At 41.5% G+C, this 25,433-nt stretch overlaps 1 protein-coding gene across 2 annotated transcripts in view; it reads left to right on the top strand.

Annotated features, from left to right (window-relative positions):
* TAF2 (TATA-box binding protein associated factor 2) overlaps window positions 1-25,433 on the top strand; it is a 382,948-nt gene that overhangs the window by 97,095 nt on the left and 260,420 nt on the right. For both annotated transcript variants that reach the window (XM_053715318.1, XM_053715317.1), the window contains exon 12: window positions 17,077-17,231. In XM_053715318.1, the coding sequence (XP_053571293.1) occupies window positions 17,077-17,231 (155 nt within the window). The remainder of the gene's footprint in view (window positions 1-17,076; window positions 17,232-25,433) is intronic.

The following is a 25,433-nucleotide window of genomic DNA, read 5'->3' as shown; positions in this document are numbered from 1 at the left end:
GATCTAGATCGCTTCCAGCACTACAAACAACAGAGGACGTACCAGGTACGTCAGCTGTCATTAAGGGAAGTTTTTTCTATGACGTACCTGGCACGTCCTCTGTCATTAAGGGGTTAAGTAAACAAGTATTTTACGTTCTGTGATGGGAATTTTCAGGAAACATGATTGGTATTTTACAGACAGTGTTTTTCTAACACCAAGTAAAATGTGAATATGCATTATTTTTTACAGTTTGAGTGTATAATATATTACGAGCACCCTTTAACAAATTATTTGTATACTATTTGTGTGTTTGAGTTTAACGAGTAAGGAACTAAAGTTAGTTATTTTTTATTATTGTATATTAAGCACTCTGGGTTTGGATATTGATTTAAAAGGCTTCAGTATTTAAAGGGACACTAAACCCACATTTTTTCTTTCATGATTCAGATAGAGCATGCAATTTTACTTTATCTTGCTATCTTTATGCGAAAAGCAGGAAGTAAATGCTTGCTTATTGGTGGTTGAACCAGAAAATGTGTCCTGAACCAAAAATGGGCCGGCTCCTAAGCTTTTACATTCCTGTTTTTTAAATAAAGATAGCAAGAAAAATTGATAATCGGAGTAAATTAGAACATTGCTTAAAATTGCTCTATCTGAATCATGAAAGAAAAAAAATTGGTTTAATATCCCTTTAAAGAAATACTAAGGAGGATATATGTAACTAATGGGAGGAGGGGAGGGGCAAGAGTAAGGTGTAGAGTACAAAGTTGTTCTTCAATTCCACATGGTTAGCACATTTTCTAATAGTTGACATCTCACTCTAGATGATGTGGTTAACAAGAGAATGTATTGTTTGTAGCCAGCAGGAAAGCATGTGAGGTGTTCCATTGATCTGAAAATGAATGAACGGTGTAGTAGTCTGGGCTCTGTTATTGAAGCAGACACCAGTAACTGGATGATTTAGTAGCTGCTGAAGCATCTCACCCCTGCGTTAGCTGCACCCACTTACCCAGACATCAGCACAAGTCCAAAATAAATGGAACGCACTGTTTACATTGGCTTTGCACCTTCATGTAGAACTAAAATGTACAAAGTGCAGAAAGCTGATGATCAACAGAGAAAAATATATTCACTTTAGAATACAGAGCATTATAAACTGAGTGCCTTATATTTAATATGCTTAAAGTGAATGTAAATTTTGATGCTAAATTTAAAAATTCGATTAAAAACAGGGGCACTTTAATTCATAAACATTTACATTTCACTCCTAAAATGAGGACTCCGGCTTCCTCCAATCACAGCGTTGAATCAGACACTGATTCCCCCGGGGGGGGGAAGCTGTGATTGGAGGATGACCTATCCATCATTTCTGACATCAGAAATGGCTTGTGACGACCAGAGTTTTTTTTCACAACAGGAGTGAAATGTTAATTTTGATGAATTAAAGTGCCCCTGTTTTTAATCAAATTTTTAAAAACCGGGCACTTTAGCATCAAAATTTACATTCACTTTAACAGGACATCATTTATAGACCCATTTCTTTGATTTCTGTTTTGATCATGTACAAAGTTTATCCAAAAGGGATATGAAACTCAAAATTTCAATTTCTTGATTTATATAGAGCATACAATTTTAAACAACTTTCTAATTTGCTTCTATTATCAATTTTTCTTCGTTCGATTGCTATCTTTTGTTGAAAAGCAGGGTCCTAGGCTTAGGAGTCAGCCCATTTCTGGAGCACTATATGGCAGCAGTATTGCAAAAATGGTATCCATTTGCAAGTGCTCTAGATGCCTACCTAGGTATCTCTTGAACGCAGAATATCATGGGAACGAAGCAAATTTGATAATAAAAGTAAACTGGAAACTTTTTTTTAGAATTCTATGTTCTGTCTGAATCACAAAAGAACATTTTTGGGTTTACATCCCTTTAACAATAATGTTGTAGACTTCTGCTGTCATGAAACTGGTGCACCCCTATAAATAACTATTCCTCGGGTATCTTGTTCTGTTTGTATGTTTTGGAATGCTTGTAAAGACGGAACTTTAGATGCATGATAAGTAAGTGCTCTGCTGCTTATAGGCTGTACTCATTGTTATACAGCTGGCTTGTGCTTCTGCAGGGCCTGAATCACTGCAAGTTCTGTTTATTATCAATCTCTCCAAGAAAAAATATTTAAATGTTCCACTGTAGGAAGATGAGAAACCAGCTTGTACGTTTAACCCCTCCACTGCTAAGCCTTTTTCACACCCCTGTGCTAAGCAGATATTATTATTATTAATTTTTTCAGCTTACATTTAAACACTATTGTAAATCATATTTCACTGAGTCACCCACACAAATTATATATTGTTTTTTTTTCACTAGGTCCAGCAGATTCAGAATATACCATTATATTACTTATATTTCATGGTATCTGAGAAAGCTGCTACAATTTTTATTCTTTTAAAATGTATTTCCATCTTAATACGAGGAGAGTCCACGGCTTCATCATTCATTACTTGTGGGAATACAGAACCTGGCCACCAGGAGGAGGCAAAGACACCCCAGCCAAAGGCTTAAATACCTCCCCCACTCCCCTCATCCCCCAGTCATTGTTTGCCTTTCGCAGGGCCGTCTTTAATATTGACTGGACCCTGGGCAAACATTTTCTTGGGCTCCCCCCTCCATGCAATTTCGCTCTCCACCCGAACATTCCAAAAAACAACTACATCAATTTTTTTATTTTTTTTTATAATTATTAGACCAGTTATTATTATTAGTGGATATTCCACTGCTGGGATAATCATTAAAAAAAAAAAAATTGCAATATGTGAAACTGGACCTAAGCAGTACTAATAAGTAAATAAATATATAAATTTCTCCACTGTGGTTAATTTAATATGATTTTGAATGTGATTCTGGTGTGAGGTTAGCTGGTTAAAGAGATTTAGGGCAGCCAACAGGAGCAAAGCAAGGTAAAGACTGAGGAGGAAGCATGGAGGTGCAGAAAAATATAAGTTTACTGACTGGAACAGCAGAGCTACTATGGGAAGCTGTAAAATCTGAGACAGAGAGAAAAAGAGAAAAAAAAAACTATTAAAATAAACCTAACCTTAATGTGGGAAGTATCATCATGACACTATACATCAGCCACAGCACCACATGTCACTTCTTTGCTAGGAAAAACTTCCCTCTCACCCTGCACTAGACAATGCTGCATGGGGGATGGGCATGTGTGTGCACTCACTTATTCTTCCCACTAAAACCTTTCTACAAAGCAATGATCCCCTAACAAACTTCTGTTAGTTGATCTTAGAGCCACAGCAGAAAGAGCAGGGTTAAGGGGACCAGCAGACTGGATGTTGTCTGCCCAAGGCTACATAGATTCAGTGTGAGATGAGTCACACAGCCTCAAGACTGAAGAGAGCAGTGTGTGCAGCTGCACAGATGTTCAAATCCTCACGTGCCTGCCACTCCAGCTTTCTGCTGCATGCGCCTACAGTCAGCCCTACCCAGAAACATCCCCACCACCAGAGCAGTTACCTGGTAACAGTGGTAACCCCAGCAGGACCTTTTCTGATGCAGTGGGATTGGCTGGATGCCGAGTTAGGGATTAGCATTCAGTGCTCCACAGTGCACATCTAAAACAGCACATGGCACTAGCTTGGTATGTCACATGACACCGGCAGGGTCTGGCACAGTTTCTCACAAATAAATCTAAGCAGAGAACTTTTGACTGTGACAGTATTAGGACTGACTGTGTGTGTCCCCCATATCACATGACATTAGCAGTCTAGCATGAACCAAAAACATTTTTTTTTTAGGACTCTTGGGCCCCTCAACAAAGACAGGGCCCTGGGCAGCTGCCCCTTTTGCCCTGTGTTAAAGACGGCCCTGGCCTTTCGTCACAGAAGGATGGCAGAGAAGTGTCGGAAGATTCGGAGTAGTCTCTTATGGAGGGTAGTACTCTTCGGAATGGGACGAGAGTTTTAAGTAGTCTTGTCAGCCTCTCAGTGAGAGCATTGACGAATGTTAGGGTCTGGAAATGCAGGGAGAGTCTTTCTGCGAACCCATCCAGACTCGTATTAACAGCTCCTTAAGCAATCAGTGTTGACGAGTTTCATTGCTTGCTTTCTATCACTCAAGTCCATGTCAGGAGTGATGCTACAACACTGTCACAACTTGAGAGGCTGTGTTCCTGTTCCACGGCGTAAATTCTGGTAAGATCATTTCATTTTTTTATACCTGTAATGATAACGCAAGAAGACAGGGTCATAGTGACTCCTTTTATCTGTATAGAATCAATGGTTAATATCTCCGGAAGGGGATTATTGAACAGGGGGGGGATTTATACATGATTATTTTATTGTGTTTTTTGCTTTGATATGTGTGAGATGTAGCTCTGGCAATGTGTGAACAGTCAGGTTCTTCTGTCATTTTGATATTGCGCAGCCTGTTTGGCGCACTTTTTCTTGGCTGCAGGGGCAGTCCTGCATGGCACTCCATGTGACCAGGTGTGGCCTCATTCTCTTCCTTTTCCTGACCGTCGGTTGCAGGAGACGAAAGTGGTTTCTCTGTTGGCCTGTGTCATAGGAGTTAGTGAGTGCCCCGGCCATTGGGGTATAAAGGTGTCATTTATTTTTTCTATAGTTGATATTAAAGGCGTAAGCTATGGAGGACTCTGATGCGTTAGAGGGTACTCCCTCTTTGCCTAAATCTAATGCCTGTGTTTATTGTGAGGAGGTTATGGTATATCCGCCTGCTCAACTATGTTCCAGATGCCTTGATAAAATAGTGATATCTAAAAAGAACAAGATGTTTAGTAACACTGAGCCGTCCACCTCTGAGGGGTTCTCTGTCCCGTGAGGTGCGTTCCCTACAATCATCTTTGTTTACACATGCAGCTCCCCAGTGCACTACTAATCCTCCTGTGGGAGGGGCCTGTGGCCGCCAGATTTTGCTGATCAGTTGCAAACGGCGGTGTCTGTGGCCTTCAGTGCTTTACCTCGCACTGCTAAGCGCAAGGGAAAGGTTAAACATTGCTATCCTTCCCAGGGGTCATCTACTCCGTTGGATGTATCTGAGACTAGATTATCCGCTGATGCAGAGGACTCCGATAATTCGGGGGACTCGTTCTCTGGGTCAGAACTGTGATGTAAATATGCAGATTATTCACTTGAATGCAAAGACATCAGGTTTTTCTGTTCTTGCCCGGAGGGCTCTGTGGTTGAAGTCGTGGTCTGCTGACATGACGTCCAAATCTAGATTACTTTCCCTTCGGTCCAGGCCTGGACTCTATCATATCCATTCCACGGTCACAGGAGCCAAGGGTGCCTTTCTATTACAGGATAAGAAGAATAAACCTAAGGGCCCTAATTTTCGTTCGGACAAGTCCCAACGACGGCAGCCTGCCGCGAAGTCCGAGCAGTCCAAGCGATCTTGGAAACCATCTCAGTCTTGGAATAAGATGAAGCAGAGCAAGAAGCCCGCAGAGACAAAAGCGGCATGATGGGGCGGCCCCCGATCCATCTCTGGATCTCGTAGGGGGCAAACTATTTCTTTTCGTGGAGGCTTGGATGAGAGACGTGCAGGATCCTTGGGTTCTGTAGGTTATTGCCCAGGGTTACAGGATAGGTTTCAAAACTCACCCTCCCAGGGGCAGATTTCTCTTATCAAATCTGTCGTCAAGACCAGAGAAACAAGTGGCCTTTCTAGAGTGCGTGAGGGATCTCTCCTCTCTAGGAGTAATTGTACCGGTACCTCTAGCAGAAAGAGGTCTAGGGTACTATTCACTGGGTTGGGATTTCTCCCGAAGGTTGTGTCTGATCGCAACATTAATTAGGAGATTGTAGTTCCTTCCTTAAGTCCTAACCCTTCTTCTTCTTCAAAAGAACAGTTACTTCATAACTTGAATGTGGTTCAAGCTTTTAAATTTTATCTTCAGGCTACTAAGGATTTCAGAAAGACTTCAGAGTTATTTGTTGTCTATTCGGGGAAGCGCAAAGGGTAGAAGGCTTCTTCCACTTCCCTATCTTTTTGGCTGAGGAGCATGATTCGCCTGGCTTATAAGATAGCGAGACATAAGCCTCCTCAGAGGTTTATGGCTCACTCAACTAGAGTTGAGACTTTTTCTTGGGCCTTCAAGAATGAGGCCTCTATGGAGCAGATTTGTAAGGCGGCTACCTGGTCCTCCTTACATACTTTTTCAAAGTTTTACACATTTGACGTGCTTGCTTCGGCTGAAGCAGCTTTTGGGAGAAAGGTTTTACAGGCTGTGGTGCCCTCAGACTAGGGTCTGCCTCCTTTTTTACCCTCCCGTTTTCATTCAGTGTCCTCTAGAGCTTGGGTTTGTTTCCCACAAGTAATGAATGAAGCCGTGGACTCTCCTCTTATTAAGATGGGAAACATAAATTATGCTTACCTGATAATTTAATTGCCATCTGTACGAGAAGAGTCCACGGCTCCCGCCCGGTTCTCCATTGGGCGGACCTAAATTTCTTTTGTTTTTCTTCTGGCACCATTTATACCCTGATGTTTTTCCTACTGTTTCTTGTTGCCTCGGCAGAATGACTGGGGGATGAGAGTAATGGGGAAGGCATTTACGCCTTTGGCTGGGGTGTCTTTGCCTCCTTCTGGTGGCTAGGTTCTGTATTTTTTCCACAAGTAATGAATGAAGCCGTGGATCCTCCTCGTACAGATGGAAATGAAATTTTCAGGTAAGCATAATTTATGTTTTTTTGCAACATAATCATAACATATTATGTTGCTTGTTTTATCGTCTCAGTATTGTTTTACTAACATTATTTCATTTATATGATGATTATTTGCCTGATAATGTATAGTTTTATGCAGTAAATATTTGCATTACATGGTTTAGATTTTATTGTTTGTGATCTCTAAAATGATTCATTACAAAAGAGCCTGGAAAATCCAGAGTGCTGTGAAATAAGTGTTTATATTGAATAGCCGTGGTATCATTATTCATCATCTGTTTTGTGAGATCATTATCATTACACGTAACTAAAACTTTAAAGGGACAGTCTACCCTAAAATTGTTGTTATTGTTTAAAAAGATATATATATATATATATATATATATATATATATATATAATGTGTGTGTGTATAGTCTGAGGGGGCTTGTGTGGAAAGGCAGCAATTTAAAAGGATTTTTTTCTATTAAACTTTTTATTTATAATAATATGGGGTTCCTCTGGAACAAGGGTGTATTCCTGGGAAAATCTGAGCATATGGCTCAGTGGTTAAAACACACGGGACCAGGGTTTGAATCCTTTTATTCATTTAGTTTATATGATTTAAAGTAACAACTCAGAAAATGTTATCATGTATTTCTATGCTGTTTTTTCTGTGAAATTTGTTCACGGATCTGGGGCTGCTCCTATGGACATTTGTTTGCTCTATCTTTTTAATTATTAAATTATAAAAGTTTTTTATTTTTTAAAGGAATGATGCTGTTTAGGCAGTGCCAGAGCTTTCTCCTGTATCGTCCCTAGCTTTTATGGTGTCACATGCAGTGCTCTGTGGTTCCTCTCAAATCTCCTGGAGGAGTTATTTGCCTGCAGAAATTCTGCCCAGGTATCCTCTGCGGTATCTGTGGCATTATCTGTTTTTCTTATATTTATGGGAAATTGCAAGAGGAAATTAGCGATAGTAAGGTTTCTGTGCCTCCTATTGCTACTCTAGTTGCCTTCCTCAGAGGTCGAATGAGAAGGATATGTCAGTAGCCTCTGAGGATGAAATCTCAGATTCGGGCAGTATAATCCCTTCATCTGATGCTGGTTTAGTATCTTTCAGATTTAAGCTTGAACACCTTCGTGTATGGTTAAATGAGGTTTTGGCTATTTTGGAGCGACTTCGATTCGTTTGTTGTTGTCAACACTAAAGATTCCTCTGTGGAAGTTTTTCCTCTTCCAGTCTGTGCTAGGAGATTTTCACAGGAATGGAAGAAGTCGGGGTTTCCTTTTTTCCCCGTCTCCTGTTTTTAAAAAGAAGTTTCCTGATGCTGTCTCCATTAAATATCAGAGCGCACGGTGCCTAAAGTAGTAGGGCAGTTCTACTCTGGCAAAGAGAACTACGATTCCTAGAGAGGATAGCTGTTCTTTTCAGGATCAATGTACTAAGCTGGTGGTTTACGTGAGGTCAAGTGCGGCATCTTATTGATGCGATGCCTTGTCTGATTACAATTTGGTAAAGACTCCTTTGGAGGAGATTTAGTTCAGAATTAAGGCTCTTAAGCTAGCCAATTCTTTATTTCTGATGCTGCCTGCAAGTTTTTCAGCCGGGAGCCAAGATATCTGACTTCGCTGTGCTAGCCGCGGGGCGTTGTGTACAGTGGATTTTTCCTCTGAGTCCAAGTTTTCGTGCTTCCGTACAAGGGTAAGACCTCATTTGATCCTGATCTGACAGTAATTGTTCTGTTTTTCTTCCTAATGGGAAAGAGTCCACAGCCGCATTTATTACTTATTGGAAATAAGAACCTGGCCACCAGGAGGAGGCAAAGACCCACCAGCCAAAGGCTTAAATACTCCTCCCACTTCCCCTATCCCCCAGTCATTCTTGGCCTTTCGTCCCAGGAGGTTGGCAGAGAAGTTGGAGAGTGCTACCCTTCGACACGAGACGGGAGTTTTAAGTAGTCCTGTCAGCCTCTCGTGGAGGGCCTGGGCGAAAGTGAGAGTCCGGAGATGCAGTAGGAGCTTTCCCTGCGACACCATCCTGACTTGTATTCACAGCTCCTTTTCAGCACTTGGCGTTACCGAACTTCGTTTTGCTACCTGCTGTCCTCTCTCAAGTCGTGGCGGAGGCGATGCTACTATTTGTCACACTTGAAAGTCCGTGTTCCTGTTCCACTGCGTGGATTCTGGTAAGATCGTTTCATTTTATTACGTTGCTGTAATGTGATTTGTTATGACAGTCCAGTATGGGCCTCATTGAGGCACCTTCTGCTTCGATCTAGGAATCAAGGGATTATCTCCTTTTTCAGGGAGATTAGTGAACAGGATGGGGTTTGTTTATCATGTTTTCTGCTTGTATATGGGAATTTGGGCTCTGGGGCTGAAACGTATCATTTTACTAGGCTTGTCCTTGGGCTACGATTTTTTTCAGACTTGATAGTTTGCTATGGGGCCTAGTTTTTACTGCCTTTGGGTGGCGTGCTTTTTGGATTTCCCTGGACATCTGGTAACCGTGTGTGTTACGCTTGGGTGGGTCTTCTTCCTCATTCCTGTCAGAGTGGTGACGGAGCAAAGAGTCTGCTCCACTGAGGCCTGGTCATAGGAGGTGGTGAGTGCCCCAGCCATTGTAGGTGTCAGGTGCCATTTTTTTTTTCCAAATTGCGTTCTTATTTTAAGTCTTAGCCATGGAGGATTCTAATGCCGATACTATTTTAATATCTGATTCTGCATCGTCCTCAGATGAGGACTGTAATTTGGTCCTGTTATCGCAAGGCTGCCAATCTTGTCTCTCATGCCCGCATGGTTTGCCGGGTCCCTAGGGCTCGGGGGACCCTGGACCTTCTGAGCCATCGACTCCTGGGGGCCCTGTACCTCAGGAGGTGCCTTCCCAATCGCACACTCCCTTTACCTTTGCGGGTGACCCTGATGTTAATGTCTCCTCCACACAGGGTGGATTTTTTACCCTGGAGATGGCGAGACATTTTCATTTTAATATTTTAATGGCGCAGATTCGCCTACTGGACCCTAAGGTTTCCTTGCAGTTATGTGCCTGCCAGCCTATCCCTGGTATTCAGACAGTGAATGGTGTCACTGTTTTTCCCCCGGGGGTGATTGTGCCCCCATGTTGTTCTGTTCGCTACAGGATTGTGCAGCTGCGCATCCTACTACGATGTCTGTTTTATTTATTGGGGGATCCTTTACTGTATCATCAGGGATCTTCTCAGGGTTCTGTGAGATAGACTAAGGGGTGTGCTTTTCCCAAATCAGTCTCATGCAAGCTATCCCAGTCGTTTTTCTGAAGGTTACGGTCTCTGTCTGACAGGTACTACAGAGGCATGGTTCCTTCTGGGTGGATGCCTGCGGGTGCCCTTGTTTGTTTGTTTTTTTTGTTTGATTTTTTTTTTATCCGGTCAGGATTATTTACTTTCAGTTTTTTCTTCCCTTTGGGAATTCTGGGATTGCTCGACTTTCATTCTTTTATAGAACTTGTATCCGGATTTCGTCCAGAGTTGTTTGTGTGCCTTGTGGCTTGTTAGTGATGCACGTTTGGCCTGGCTTGTCTGGCGGGACTTGCTGGTTCATTTGTTCAGTTGTTTGTTTTTTTCCATAAAAAACTAAGGGAAAAAAAAAAACTTCACTAATTCTTCATTTAGACCTGAGGGTCTGGATGTTGGAACTGCTTGGGCTGGCCTGTGGCAGTTCTGCTTCACCATAGGGGCCGGTGGTGTCTCACTGTGTTCCTTGCAGCCCCGGTTGAGAGGTGTGGTCCTTCACACTTCATGCGGTTATGGCATTTTGAGATGCTTTTTGACTCATGGTCATTGTCTGGTTTGAACGATCCGTGGCCTCTTTAGGAGTCTGGCACAATTTTGAGGGGATATGTGGCGTAGTGGTTAGCTCTATCGCTCCTGCAGTAGAAGGTTGTGGGTTTGAACCCAGGCATAAAGATCCTGCTTTCTGATCTGAAGTATCCTGGTGTCCGCTATCCTTCCACAGCGGTAGTTGTTTCTAAGGGGATGTTTAGAGGTTTTAACTATCTACGCCTCTGGGAGCTTTTATGCTTGGTTTGTGTGGTTCACCTTTTTCAGGTGCTGTCACTAGGGTTCATAGGTCATTATGTTGCCCCTTTAAGGGTTTAGGACCAGGTTGTCCTCGATCCTAGGATCTAGTGTCCGTTGGATCAGTGTTGCGGTTTTCATTGCAGTGTCTCCTCTGCGGAGATAGTCGGTCGGATCAGACTCGGGGAGTTTACTTTGGGTCCTCCCTATTAGATCCAGTGGGAATCTGGGAGGGGGATCTAGGGCTCTGGCGTCTGGTTCCCCCTATCTTTTTTTTGTCCCTGTGTTTCCTTGAAACTTAGGGTTGGGATCAGGATGCGCTCCTTTGTCTCTCATTTATGGGGAGTTTGGAAGTTTCCAGTTACATACCCGGTTGTGAGGCTGGGCTTGGGATTTTGTCTCCATGAGACGGCCCTGCTGTTCGCCTTATGTCCTGGTCTCGTTCTTGACCTGTAGGGTCAATTATTAGCGTGTTGTTTTTTCCCCCCTGCTCTGTATTTTAGTCGCCTGATTAACTGGCTTAGGGGGCTCGAGAGTTTGTCTCTCAGAGGTTGGGATTCTTGTCAACCATTTCTATGTGGTTTATCTCAGGGTTCTAGTCGTCCTTTTTCTTAAGTGACTGATTAGCCCCCCCTTTTTTCTTGAGTCTTCTAATGTGGCCCAATGGTTAACATGTTGGCTTTGTAATTGGAAGGTCAAGGGTTTGAATCCACCCCCAGGTGCAACTCTTTTAAAGGATGTGTGTGCCGGTTGCTGGCCGTTGTGGCCTGTTGGCTTGTCTGGCTACCGGTCAGTTGGATGTTTTTGAATCACAGCACTAACACTAGCTAGGTTTATAGGCTGTGTGGACAGCGATGCTTTGGCGTACAGGGAGTCTGCTGAAGAGCAGACTTGAAGGGTTTTGCAGTCGAATCCGGTTACTGTTATCTGCTCCTTGGCTGCTAGTTAACTTGGCTGCTGGTTAGTTGTTTTTTGGTACTAGTTGGGAATCCTCTGGGGGAGTTGGATCCTTGGGTTGCTTCTGCTGCCGGGGATGTGATTGGAGATGAGGTTCTGCTGCTCTGTGGCCTGTAGGGGCTGTGCTATCTTGGTTGTACAGGAGCAAGGTGGGGTATTCTTTTTATAGGAAGGGCTCTGCTTTTTGCTTGCACCTCTAGCTTCTCCTTTATGTCCAGCATCTTTTTCATTGATTTTTTTCCATCTCGGGAATTAGTTCTTGCTAGTACGTCACCCTCATTCTCCTGTGGTCTGGGGTGTGGGACTGGGTTTTGTTTTCTCCTGTTAGCTGGTAAGGGTTTTTTCCCTTGGTGACCGGTTTTTCATAGGAGTGCCATTGGTCCCTGCTCTTTAGCTGGTTGGGTGCTTTCCGGTCCCTGAGATCCGTTTGTTCTCTTCTGTTTTTTTCTCTTGTATTCTGCTGTGGTTCCTGCCATTTGGACATGGGTTAGAGTACGTCTGTCAAAAGGAGGTGGGTTGTCTTCTTGACGACCTGGGGATTCCCTCCTTCCGTTAGGTTTGTGTTCCCTTCGGGAATGGTTCGTTGGGTCATGGTTCTTCGGGTCCCCTAGTTGGTTGAGGGGCTGCGGCTGGGCTGTTGCCTTGAGAGATAGTGTCCTTTGGGTCCGTGATCTTGGTTACGCCTATTTGTGGTGACCATTCAGGTTCTATGACCTGTTAGTAGATATGCGTTTTTGGAGCTGCCTTTTTTTTTTCAAGGGGTTTTTGTTCCCTGTTTTTGGACGAAACTGTTTTTTTGTTTTGGGAATGTGTCTTTTGGGTGGTGCCTTCATGTGGTCCGCCTCTTACCCTCCCGTTTTGGCATTCTGTGTTCTCTTGGCTTGGGTATAAATTTCCCATAAGTAATGAATGCGGCTGTGGACTCTTTCCCATTAGGAAGAAAAACATAAATTATGCTTACCTGATCATTTCCTTTTCTTCCATGGGAACGAGTCCACAGCCCCTCGCACGTTTTGAGGCGTTGTTGTTTTCATCTTCTGGCACTCTTTCACCTTGATGCTTCTTCCACTGTTCCTTGTTCTTCGGCTGAATGACTGGGGGATAGGGGAAGTGGGAGGAGTATTTAAGCCGTTGGATGGTGGGTCTTTGCCTCCTCCTGGTGGCCAAGTTCTTATTTCCCATAAGTAATGAATGCGGCTGTGGACTCTTTCCCACGGAAGAAAAGGAGATTATCAGGTAAGCATAATTTATGTTTTTACGGGTAGAAAAAGGTTTTTTTTCTGCCACAAGACAAGATGTATAGACCTAAAGGAGTTTGCCACAATTCAGGTTTGGTCCTAATGGGGGGTTTGTTTTCAAACATGGATTTGAGATATCCCAGATAGACTGTGGACATGGTACCCCTGGGTTACTACATAGTAGTCATTCCTTCCCTCCAGGTTCCACCTCTCTATTTTATCTGCAGGCCAGACAACTGTGAGGCATTTTTGTAGTGCGTTTGGAACTTCTCTTCCCTGTGAATAGTTCCAGTTCCTGTAAGGGAACAGGGTCTGTGGGAAATTTTTCGTCTTATGTAGACTTAAAGTGTCTCAACAGGTTGTCTCAGGGTAACGTTCCTCAAATGGAAATCAGTGGTTACATTCTTCCTTTGGTCTAGGAGGGTCAGTTCATGGTGACTTTAGACCTGGAGGACGTGTATTTTCAAGTGCCTGAGTTTTGCCTATCTGTCAAACACTTAAGTTTGCGGCTCTTCCCTTTGGCCTTGCCATGGCTCTCAGAGGGGGTTATATTAAGCCATCTTTTCAACAAGCAAACTCTCATACAGAGATCTTGCCGTCTTTCTTCATTCTCTTGGATGGAAGTGAATCTGAAAAATAGTTCCCTTGTTCCAGCTACAGGGGTAGTTTCTTAGGGAACATATTAGTTTCCCTATCTCTGAAAATATTTTTGGCAGAGGTCAGAAAATAGAGGATTCTTCCTCTTGCCTCTTTTGGCACTCTACTGTTTGGCCCTTCAGTGGATCACTGTATGGAGGTATTTGGTCTGATGGTTGCTTCATTGGACATCATCCCTTGCTCGGTCCCATCTGAGAGTCTAATGATATGCATGTTCAGATAGTGGACTGGTGATCTCGGGCTCTGTCTCGGAGGATAGATCTGTCGACATGAGATTCTTCCCTGTGGATCATAGAGGGGAATATGTGGTTAAGCGCTCTCTTAGCTTGCGAGAGGTAGCGGGATAGTTGCCCGCATTCCCCAGAATTTTTTGTTTTTTCTCAGGACCATCTGTTTTGGGGCACATGCTTCCGGAGACCTTCCTGAGTAATAGTGACCACGGTTGCTAGCCTGTTGGGTTGGTGACTGTGGACTTGGGAGGAGTTTGCTCTCCCCATAGCCATCTTGGTGTTTTTGAGCGATCTTCAATGCTCTGATGGCGTGGCCTCTGTTGACTTTTTTTAAGGTTCTAGTTGAATATTTTCATCTCAGTGGTTACTTTAACCACCTGGGAGGAACCGGGAGTTCCTTTGCCATGATTGGCGTGGATTGTTCTGTGGGCGGACGCTCATATTTGTTGTTTTTCCACTATTCACATTCTAGAAATGAATACCGGGAGCAGACTTCTTGAACAGTCAGATTTTTTTCATCCCTGAAAGTGGGCGCTTCTCCCGGAGATGTTGTCCAGGTTAACCCTCAAATGTTGGGGTGCTGGTGTTGGAGATGACAGTATACTAAGCTTCCAAGTTATGTTAAAGTTCAAGAAATCAGCAGGCTGCTCTGTTAAATACCCTGGCGGTTACTTCGGATTTCAGTCTGACATCCCTGTTCCTTAGTTTGCTCTCCTTCCAATGGTCTTGTTCGTATCAAATAGGAGTGAGCATCTGTATTTTAAATATTTCTTGCATAGTCTCGCAGGATCTGGTATACAGACCTAGTGGAGATGTATTCTTCCACCTTGGAAGTTATTCTGGAGGAGGGACTTTTTAATTCAGGGTCCATTCTTTCGTTTCTCTGAAGCTTTCTGCTTGGAGATTGGATGCTTAATTCTGTCTAAGCATGTTTGTTTCTGAGTCGGTCGTTGAGACCATGATTCAGGCTCTCAAGCCTGTTACTAGAAAGATTTGCCATAATATATGGCATATATATCTTTTTTGGTGTGAATCCAAGGGCTACTCTTGGAGTAGGGCCAGGATTCCTAGGATTTTGTCTTTTCTCAGGAAGGTCTGGAGAAGGGTTTGTTAGTCAGTACACTTATGGGTCAGATCTCTGCTTTTATTTATTTATTTTACATAAGCGTCTGGCGGACGTGCCAGATGTGCAATCGTTTTGTCAAGCCTTGGTAATAATCTGGCCTGTGTTTAAGTCTGTTGCTCCTTTTTGGAGCCTTAACTTTGTTCTTAAGTTTTGCAGCAGGCTCCGTTTTGAGACTTTACATTCCATAGATAATAAGTTGTTATCTTGGAAGTTTTTGTTCTCTTCTGCTCGGAGAGTGTTGGAACTCAGCTTTGCAGTGGGTTTCGCCTTATCTTATCTTTTATGCCGATAAGGCGGTGCTTCGTACTAGGTTAGGTTTCCTTCCTTAAGTGGTTTCGGACAGATATTTTAATCAGGAAATTGTTGTTCCTTCTCTATGTCCTAGTTCTTCTTCTCATAAAGAATGTTGTTACACAACTTGGATGTTGTGCGTGTTTTAAAATTTAATTTTACAGGCGATTAGGATTTTCGCCAGTCTTCTGCCCTGTTTGTTTGTTTCCCTGGGATTCATTAAGGTCAGACAGTTTCTACTATTTCTCTTTCTTTCTGGTTGAGAAGTATATTTCGTTTTGCTATGAGACTGCTGGTCAGCAGCCTCCTGAGGGAATTACGTTCTTTCCATGAGAGCTGTCTCTTCTTCTTGGGCTTTCACGTTGAAGCTTCTGTAGAACAGATTTGCAGGGCTTCAGCTTGGTCTTCTCTGCATACTTTTTCCAGAGAAGATATAATTGATACTTTTGCCTCGGTTGAGACTTCTTTTGGGGGAAGGGTTCTTCAATCGGTGGTGCCTTTTGTTTAGGTTACCTGCCTTGTCCCTCCCTAATCATCTGTGTCCTCTAGCTTGGGTATTGGTTCCCACTTGTAATTGATGAAACCGTGGACTCACCATATATTAGGAAAGAAAACAACATAATTTATGCTTACCTGATAAATTTATTTATTTCCGGATATGGTGAGTCCACGGCCCCGCTCTTTATTTTAAGACAGTTATTTTTTTACTAACACCTCAGGCACCTCTACACCTTTGTGTTATCTTCTTTTTCCATTTCCCTTCAGCTGAATGACTGGAGGTTATGGGTAAGGGAAGTGACATATATAGCAGCTTTGCTGTGGAGCTCTTTGCCTTCTCCTGCTGGCCAGGAGTGATATTCCCACTAGTAATTGATGATGCCATGGACTCACCATAGCCGGAAATAAATACATTTATTAGGTAAACATAAATTATGTTTTTTTCATGATTATTATTATTATTATCAGGTATTTGTAGAGCGCCAACAGATTCCGCAGCGCTGATTCAGGTAGAGCATACATTTATAAACAGCTCAATAATTTACTATTAGTAATTATTAGTAATTGTTTTTTTTTTTTTATCCTTTATTGAAGGAGCAGCAATGCACTAATGGGAGCTAGCTGAACCCATCAGTAAGACATTAAGAGGCATTTATGTGCAGAACCAGGGAAGAAATATTGTGGGTGTCATGTCTCTTTAATCTGATATCAGTTGAGTGACCACCCTTCTTGTGACAAGGCAGATTTGTTTTTAAACTTCTTGTTAATTTATCAAAGATAAACACACAGAACATCACTGAAAGTTCAAGCAAAGGATAAGTAGCCTTTTCTTCTCAAACTAAAAAAAAGACAACCAAATTCCTAATAGTATAATATCAAGATTTTCATGTTCTGTTTTTTTCTTTTTGAAATTGTTATCGTCGGAGCATGTTATTTTAAGATATTGACCCTGCACTCCACAAAGTGATTAAACACATAGTAGAAGTACCGCTCATGTATCAGCAGCACTGATATATAGAATTAGGGCTGGTGATTACATCAGAAGAGCTTATTTTGCTTGGGACCAGCAGTGCTCTGTGGGTCCCAAACGGTAATTCTACTGTGTGTTTAATCCTTTTGCGGGGGTTAAACACAATAGTGCAGGGTTGATAGACTTAAAATTTCATGCTGTAATAAATTAGAGCATGTCATTTTGTATTATTATTATGGCCCTTTTAAGCACATAGTTTACATCAAGCATTTGATTATAATAAAAACCTGCAATTAGTTGAATATCCCTGCATCTTCTCTTTAACCTTTCCAGTTATTTGCTGTCAGTTTTTTAAAAATATATTTCTAAAGATTATTGTCTTTTGTTTTAACACAGGTTTTCAATAAGCTTTTAAGCCTGGCCAGCACTGCTTCATCTCAGAAGTTCCAGTCGCACATGTGGAGTCAGATGTTGGTTTCCACATCTGGCTTTTTGAAGTCCATCTCCAATGTCTCTGGAAAAGACATCCAACCTTTAATAAAACAGTGGGTGTATCCTTTCTATTTTGTGCAATTTTCATTATTCAAAGTAATGTTCAGCTGGCACACGTGAAATGCCTACTGATTCTTTATAAGCAAGTAAGAACATTTGTATAGAATCGATGAGGGAGTTTAACCCCTTAACGACCAAGGACGTACGCCACACGTCCTCAAAAAAAATACAGTTAATGACCGAGGACGTGTGGCGTACGTCCTTGGTCTGGAAAGCAGCTGGAAGCGATCCTGCTCGCTTCCAGCTGCTTTCCGGTTATTGCAGTGATGCCTCGATATGGAGGCATCCTGCAATAACCCCCCTTGGCCATCCGATGCAGAGAGAGCCACTCCGTGGCCCTCTCTGCACCGGACATCGGTGGCCGGTATCGTTGGCGGGTGGGAGCTTACTTGGGAGGCGGGTGGGCGGCCATCGATGCTGTGTGTGGAGTGGAGGGGGGCGGGATCGGGGGCGGGACCTGTGGGGGCGCGCGCGGGAGCGCGAGCGTGCACGGGGGGGGGGGTGGTGGGCGGGCGCGTGCACGGGCGGGAGCGGGTGGGAACCGCTACACTACAGAAAAAAAAAAGTTCAAAGTGTAAAAAAAAATAAAAAATTTCATCATTATAAATTTAATCTAAGGGATCTGGAAGGGGTTGGGGGTTGGTCTTGGTGGGGGGGAAAGCTACACTACAGAAAAGGGATTTTTTTTTTAAGAAAAGCCACATTTTGTACAAAACTGGGTACTGGCAGACAGCTGCCAGTACCCAAGATGGCGCCCATTAAGGCAGAGGGGAAGGGTTAGAGAGCTGTTTGGTGGGGGATCAGTGAGGTTGGGGTCTAAGGGGGGATCCTACACATTAGCATATGTAAATATGCTTCTTTTTAAAAAAAAAAAAAAAAAAAAGGGCCAAATACCTTTTATTTTAGTACTGGCAGAGTTTCTGCCAGTACTTAAGATGGCGGGGACAATTGTGGGGTGGGGGAGGGAAGAGAGATGTTTGGGAGGGATCAGGGGGTCTGATGTTTCAGGTGGGAGGCTGAGCTCTACACTAAAGATAAAATTAACCCTGCAAGCTCCCTACAAGCTACATAATTAACCCCTTCACTGCTAGCCATAATACACGTGTGATGCGCAGCAGCATTTAGAGGCCTTCTAATTACCAAAAAGCAATGCCAAAGCCATATATGTCTGCTATTTCTGAACAAAGGGGATCCCAGAGAAGCATTTACAACCATTTGTGCCATAATTGCACAAGCTGTTTGTAAATAATTTCAGTGAGAAACCTAAAATTGAGACAAATTTAACGTTTTTTTTAATTTGATCGCATTTGGCGGTGAAATGGTGGCATGAAATATACCAAAATTGGCCTAGATCAATACTTGGGGTTGTCTACTACACTACACTAAAGCTAAAACTACCCCAAAAAGCTCCCTACATGCTCCCTAATTAACCCCTTCACTGCTGGGCATAATACACGTGTGGTGCGCAGTGGCATTTAGCTGCCTTCTAATTACCAAAAAGCAACGCCAAAGTCATATATGTCTGCTATTTCTGAACAAAGGGGATCCCAGAGAAGAATTTACAACCATTTATGCCATAATTGCACAAGCTGTTTGTAAATAATTTCAGTGAGAAACCAAAAGTTTGTGAAAAAATTTGTGAAAAGTGAACGATTTTTTGTATTTGATTGCATGTGGCGGTGAAATGGTGGCATGAAATATACCAAAATGGGCCTAGATCAATGCTTTGGGATGTCTACTAAAAAAAAATATATACATGTCAATGGATATTCAGAGATTCCTGAAAGATATCAGTGTTCTAATGTAACTAGCGCTAATTTCTTTCATGTAATTAGCAAGAGTCCATGAGCTAGTGACGTATGGGATATACATTCCTACCAGGAGGGGCAAAGTTTCCCAAACCTTAAAATGCCTATAAATACACCCCTCACCACACCCACAATTCAGTTTTTACAAACTTTGCCTCCAATGGAGGTGGTGAAGTAAGTTTGTGCTAGATTCTACATTGATATGCGCTCCGCAGCAAGTTGGAGCCCGGTTTTCCTCTCAGCGTGCAGTGAATGTCAGAGGGATGTGAGGAGAGTATTGCCTATTTGAATGCAGTGATCTCCTTCTACGGGGTCTATTTCATAGGTTCTCTGTTATCGGTCGTAGAGATTCATCTCTTACCTCCCTTTTCAGATCGACGATATACTCTTATATATACCATTACCTCTGCTGATTCTCGTTTCAGTACTGGTTTGGCTTTCTACAAACATGTAGATGAGTGTCCTGGGGTAAGTAAATCTTATTTTCTGTGACACTCTAAGCTATGGTTGGGCACTTTGTTTATAAAGTTCTAAATATATGTATTCAAACATTTATTTGCCTTGACTCAGAATGTTCAACTTTCCTTATTTTTCAGACAGTCAGTTTCATATTTGGGATAATGCATTTGAATTAATCATTTTTTCTTACCTTCAAAAATTTGACTCTTTTTTTCCTGTGGGCTGTTAGGCTCGCGGGGGCTGAAAATGCTTAATTTTATTGCGTCATTCTTGGCGCTGACTTTTTTGGCGCAAAAATTCTTTTCCGTTTCCGGCGTCATACGTGTCGCCGGAAGTTGCGTCATTTTTTTTACGTTATTTTGCACCAAAAATGTCGGCGTTCCGGATGTGGCGTCATTTTTGGCGCCAAAAGCATTTAGGCGCCAAATAATGTGGGCGTCTTATTTGGCGCTAAAAAATAAGGGCGTCGCTTTTGTCTCCACATTATTTAAGTCTTATTTTTTCATTGCTTCTGGTTGCTAGAAGCTTGTTCTTTGGCATTTTTTTCCCATTCCTGAAACTGTCATTTAAGGAATTTGATCAATTTTGCTTTATATGTTGTTTTTTCTCTTACATATTGCATCTGAGTCAGAAGATACTACAGGAAAATCGCTGTCTAGTGCTGGAGCTACCAAGCTAAGTGTATCTGCTATAATTTTTGGTATCTGTTTCTCCACCTGTTGTTTGTATTGCATGTCATGACAAACTTATTAATGCAGATAAAATTTCCTTTAGTACTGTTACATTACCTGTTGCTGTTCCGTCAACATCTAATTTTCAGAGTGTTCCTGATAAACATAAGAGATTTTATTTTTTTAAATCCATTAAGAAGGCTATGTCTGTTATTTCTCCTTCTAGTTTACATAAAAGTCTTTTAAAACTTCTCTTTTTTCAGATGAATTTTTTAAATGAACATCATCATTCTGATACTGATAATGGTTCTTCTGGTTCAGAGGTTTCTGTCTCAGAGGTTGATGCTGATAAATCTTTGTATTTGTTCAAGATGGAATTTATTCGTTCTTTATTTAAAGAAGTATTAATTGCATTAGAAATAGAGGATTCTGGTCCTCTTGATACTAAATCTAAACGTTTAAATAAGGTTTTTAAATCTCCTGTAGTTATTCCAGAAGTGTTTAATCTCCCTGATGCTATTTCTGAAGTAATTTCCAGGGAATGGAATAATTTGGGTAATTCTTTTACTCCTAAACGTTTAAGCAATTATATCCTGTGCCATCTGACAGATTAGAGTTTTTTTGGGACAAAATCCCTAAGATTATAGGGCTGTCTCTACTCCTGCTAAATGTGCTACTATTCCTACGGCAGATAGTAATTCATTTAAGGATCCTTTAGATAGGAAAATTGAATCCTTTCTAAGAAAAGCTTACTTATGTTCAGGTAATCTTCTTAGACCTGCTATATTTTTAGCGGATGTTGCTGCAGCTTCAACTTTTTGGTTAGAAGCTTTAGCGCAACAAGTAACAGATCATAATTTTATAGCATTATTATTATTCTATAACATGCTAATAATTTTATTGGTGATACCATCTTTTGATATCATTAGAGTTGATGTCAGGTATATGTCTCTAGCTATTTTAGCTAGAAAAGCTTTATGGATTAAACTTGGAATGCTGATATGTCTTCTAAGTCAACTTTGCTTTCCTTTTCTTTCCAGGGTAATAAATTATTATTTCAACTGTTTCTGGAAGGAAGGGAACTTTTTTACCAAAGGATAAAAAATCTAATGTAAATTTAGGTCTAATAATCATTTTCGTTCCTTTCCTCACAATAAGGAACAAAAGCCTGATCCTTCATCCTCAGGAGCGGTATCAGTTTGGAAACTATTTCCAGTTTGGAATATATCCAAGCCTTATAGAAAACCTATAGCCAGCTCCTAAGTACCCATGAAGGTGCGGACCTTATTCCAGCTCAGCTGGTATGGGGCAGATTACGTTTTCTTCAAAGAAATTCTGATCAATTCCGTTCTCAATTTCTGGTTTCAGAACATTGTTTCAGAAAGGTACAGAATTGGCTTCAGTTAAGGCCTCCTGCTAAGAGATTTTTTTCTTTCCCGTGTCCCAGTTAACACAGCAAAGGCTCAGCATTTCTGAAATGTGTTTCAGATCTAGAGTTGGCTGGAGTAATTATGCCAGTTCCAGTTCTGGAACAGGGGCTGGGGTTTTATTTTATCTCTTCATTGTAACAAAGAAGGTCAATTCCTTCAGACCAGTTCCGGATCTATCAATATTGAATCGTTATGTAAGGATACCAACATTCAAGATGGTTACTGTAGGACTGTCCTGCCTTTTGTTTAGCAAGGGCATTATATGTCTACAATAGATTTACAGGATGTGTATCTGCATATTCCGATTCATCCAGATCACTTTTAGTGTCTGAGATTCTCCTTTTAGACAAGCATTACCAGTTTTGTGGCTCTACCGTTTGGCCTAGCCTCAGTTCCAAGAATTTTTTTCAAAGGTTCTCGGTGCCCTTTCTTTCTGTAATCAGAGAACAGGGTTTTGGTATTTCCTTATTGGACGATATCTGGGTACTTGCTCAGTCTTCTCATTTTCGAAGAATCTCATACGAATCGACTTGTGTTGTTTCTTCAAGTTCATGGTTGGAGGATCAATTTACCAATCAGTTCATTGATTCCTCAGACAAGGGTAACCTTTTTAGGTTTCTAGAATAGATTCAGTGTCTATGACTCTGTCCTTGTCAGACAAGAGAAGTTTAACATTGATTTCAGCTTGTCAAAACCTTCAGTCACAATCATTCCCTTTGGTAGCTTTATGCATGGAAATTTTAGGTCTTAGGACTGCCGCATCAGATGCGATCTCCTTTGCTCGTTTTTCACATGCGACCTCTTCAGCTCTGTATGCTGAACCAATGGTGCAGGGATTACTCAAAGATATCTCAATTAATATCTTTAAACCGATTATACGACACTCTCTGACATGGTGGACAGATCACCATCGTTTAGTTCAGGGGGCTTCTTTGTTCTTCCGACCTGGACTATAATCTCAACAGATGCAAGTCTTACAGGTTGGGGAGCTGTGTGGGGGTATCTGACGGCACAAGGGGTTTGGGAATCTCAGGAGGTGAGATTTCCGATCAATATTTTGGAACTCCGTGCAATTTCAGAGCTCTTCAGTCTTGGCCTCTTCTGAAGAGAGAGTTGTTCATTTGTTTTCAGATAGACAATGTCACAACTGTGGCATACATCAATCATCAAGGAGGGACTCACAGTCCTCTGGCTATGAAAGAAGTATCTCGAATTTTGGTTTGGGCGGAATCCAGCTCCTGTCTAATCTCTGCGGTTCATATCCCAGGTATGGACACCTGGAAAGCGGATTATCTCAGTCGCCAAACGTTGCACCTGGGCGAATGGTTTTCACCCAGAGGTATTTCCTCAGATTGTTCAAATGTGGGAACTCCCAGAAATAGATCTGATGGCTTCTCATCTAAACAAGAAACTTCCCTGGTATCTGTCCGGATCCAGGGATCCTCGGGCGGAGGCAGTGGATGCATTATCTCTTCCTTACAAGTGTCATCCTGCCTATATCTTTCCGCCTCTAGTTCTTCTTCCAAGGGTATTCTTCAATATTCTAAAGGAATGCTCGTTTGTCCTGCTGGTAGCTCCAGCATGGCCTCACAGGTTTTGGTATGCGGATCTTGTCCGGATGGCCTCTTGCCAGCTGTGGACTCTTCCGTTAAGACCAGTCTTTCTGTCTCAAGGTTCTTTTTTCCATCAGGATCTCAAAACCTTAATTTTAAGGTGTGGAGTTTGAACGCTTGATTCTTGGTCAAAGAGGTTTCTCTGACTCTGTGATTGATTCTATGTGACAGGCTTGTAAATCTATATCTAGAGAGATATATTATAGAGTCTGGAAGACTTATATTTCTTCAGGATGGTTTAGATAAAGGTTTGTCCGCAAGTTTCTTGAAAGACAAATCTCTGCTCTTTCTGTTCTTTTTCACAGAAGGATTGCTAATCTTCCTGATATTCATTGTTTTGTACAAGCTTTGGTTCGTATAAAACCTGTCATTAAGTCAGTTTCTCCTCCTTGGAGTTTGAAATTGGTTCTGGGGGCTCTTCAAGCTCCTCCTTTTGAACCCATGCATTTTTTGGTCGTTATATTACTTTCTTGGAAAGTTTTGTTTCTTTTGGCCATCTCTTCTGCCAGAAGAGTCTCTGAATTATCTACTCTTTTTTTGTGAGTCTCCTTTTCTGATTTTTGCATCAGGATAAGGCGGTGCTGCGAACTTCTTTTGAATTTTTTTTTTTTTACCTAAGGTTGTGAATTCTAACAACATTAGTAGAGAAATTGTGGTTCCTTCATTATGTCCTAATCCTATGAATTCTAAGGAGAAATCATTGCATTCTTTGGATGCTGTTAGAGCTTTGTAATATTATGTTGAAGCTACTAAGTCTTTCCGAAAGACTTCTAGTCTATTTGTCATCTTTTCCGGTTCTAGAAAAGACTAGAAAGCTTCTGCCATTTCTTTGGCATCTTGGTTGAAATCTTTATTTCATCATGCCTATGTTGAGTCGGGTAACACTCCACCTCAAAGGATTACAGCTCATTCTACTAGGTTAGTTTCTACTTCCTGGGCGTTTAAGAATGAAGCTTCGGTTGATCAGATTTGCAAAACAGCAACTTGGTCCTCTTTGCATACTTTTACTAAATTCTACCATTTTGATGTGTTTTCTTCTTCTGAAGCAGTTTTTGGTAGAAACGTACTTCAGGCAGTGGTTTCAGTTTGAATCTTCTGCTTATGTTTTTTCATTAACATTTTATTCTGGGTGTGGATTATTTTCAGCAGGAATTGGCTGTCTTTATTTTATCCCTCCCTCTCTAGTGACTCTTGTGTGGAAAGATCCACATCTTGGGTAATCATTATCCCATACGTCACTAGCTCATGGACTCTTGCTAATTACATGAAAGAAAACATAATTTATGTAAGAACTTACCTGATAAATTCATCTCTTTCATATTAGCAAGAGTCCATGAGGCCCGCCCTTTTTTGTGGTGGTTTTGATTTTTTTGTATAAAGCACAATTATTCCAATTCCTTATTTTATATGCTTTCGCACTTTTTTCTTATCACCCCACTTCTTGGCTATTCGTTAAACTGAATTGTGGGTGTGGTGAGGGGTGTATTTATAGGCATTTTAAGGTTTGGGAAACTTTGCCCCTCCTGGTAGGAATGTATATCCCATACGTCACTAGCTCATGGACTCTTGCTAATATGAAAGAAATGAATTTATCAGGTAAGTTCTTACATAAATTATGTTTTTGAAAAGAAATGGTTTGGAAATAGCAAAGTGCTACTTGTATTTATGGCCCTATAGTTTACAAAAAAAGCAAAGAACATGTAAACATTGGGTATTTCTAAAATCAGGACAAAATTTAGAAACTATTTAGCATGGGTGTTTTTTGGTGGTTGTAGATATGTAACAGATTTTGGGGGTCAAAGTTAGAAAAAGTGTGTTTTTTTCCATTTTTTCCTCATATTTTATAATTTTTTTTATAGTAAATTATAAGATATGATGAAAATAATGGTATCTTTAGAAAGTCCATTTAATGGCGAGAAAAACGGTATATAATATGTGTGGGTACAGTAAATGAGTAAGAGGAAAATTACAGCTAAACACAAACATCTCAAAAATGTAAAAATAGCCTTGGTCCCAAACGGACAGAAAATGGAAAAGTGCTGTGGTCATTAAGGGGTTAAGTGCTCATTATATTTAAGGTTATTTAGGAGTTGCAGCTATTATTACCAACAGTAACACACAAAGGGTGGCGCGCACACTATTTTGCGAGGGTTTTCGCAATCGTTTGCACTCCGTTTAATTTGCATTAATATTACAAGTTGAGCGATTTCCGCTAGAATT

This window comes from Bombina bombina, chromosome 5, assembly GCF_027579735.1.
Source record: "Bombina bombina isolate aBomBom1 chromosome 5, aBomBom1.pri, whole genome shotgun sequence".
NCBI lineage: Eukaryota > Metazoa > Chordata > Amphibia > Anura > Bombinatoridae > Bombina > Bombina bombina.
The sequence above is the reverse complement of the archived record's forward strand: the minus strand, read 5'-3'. Positions and strand labels throughout refer to the sequence as shown.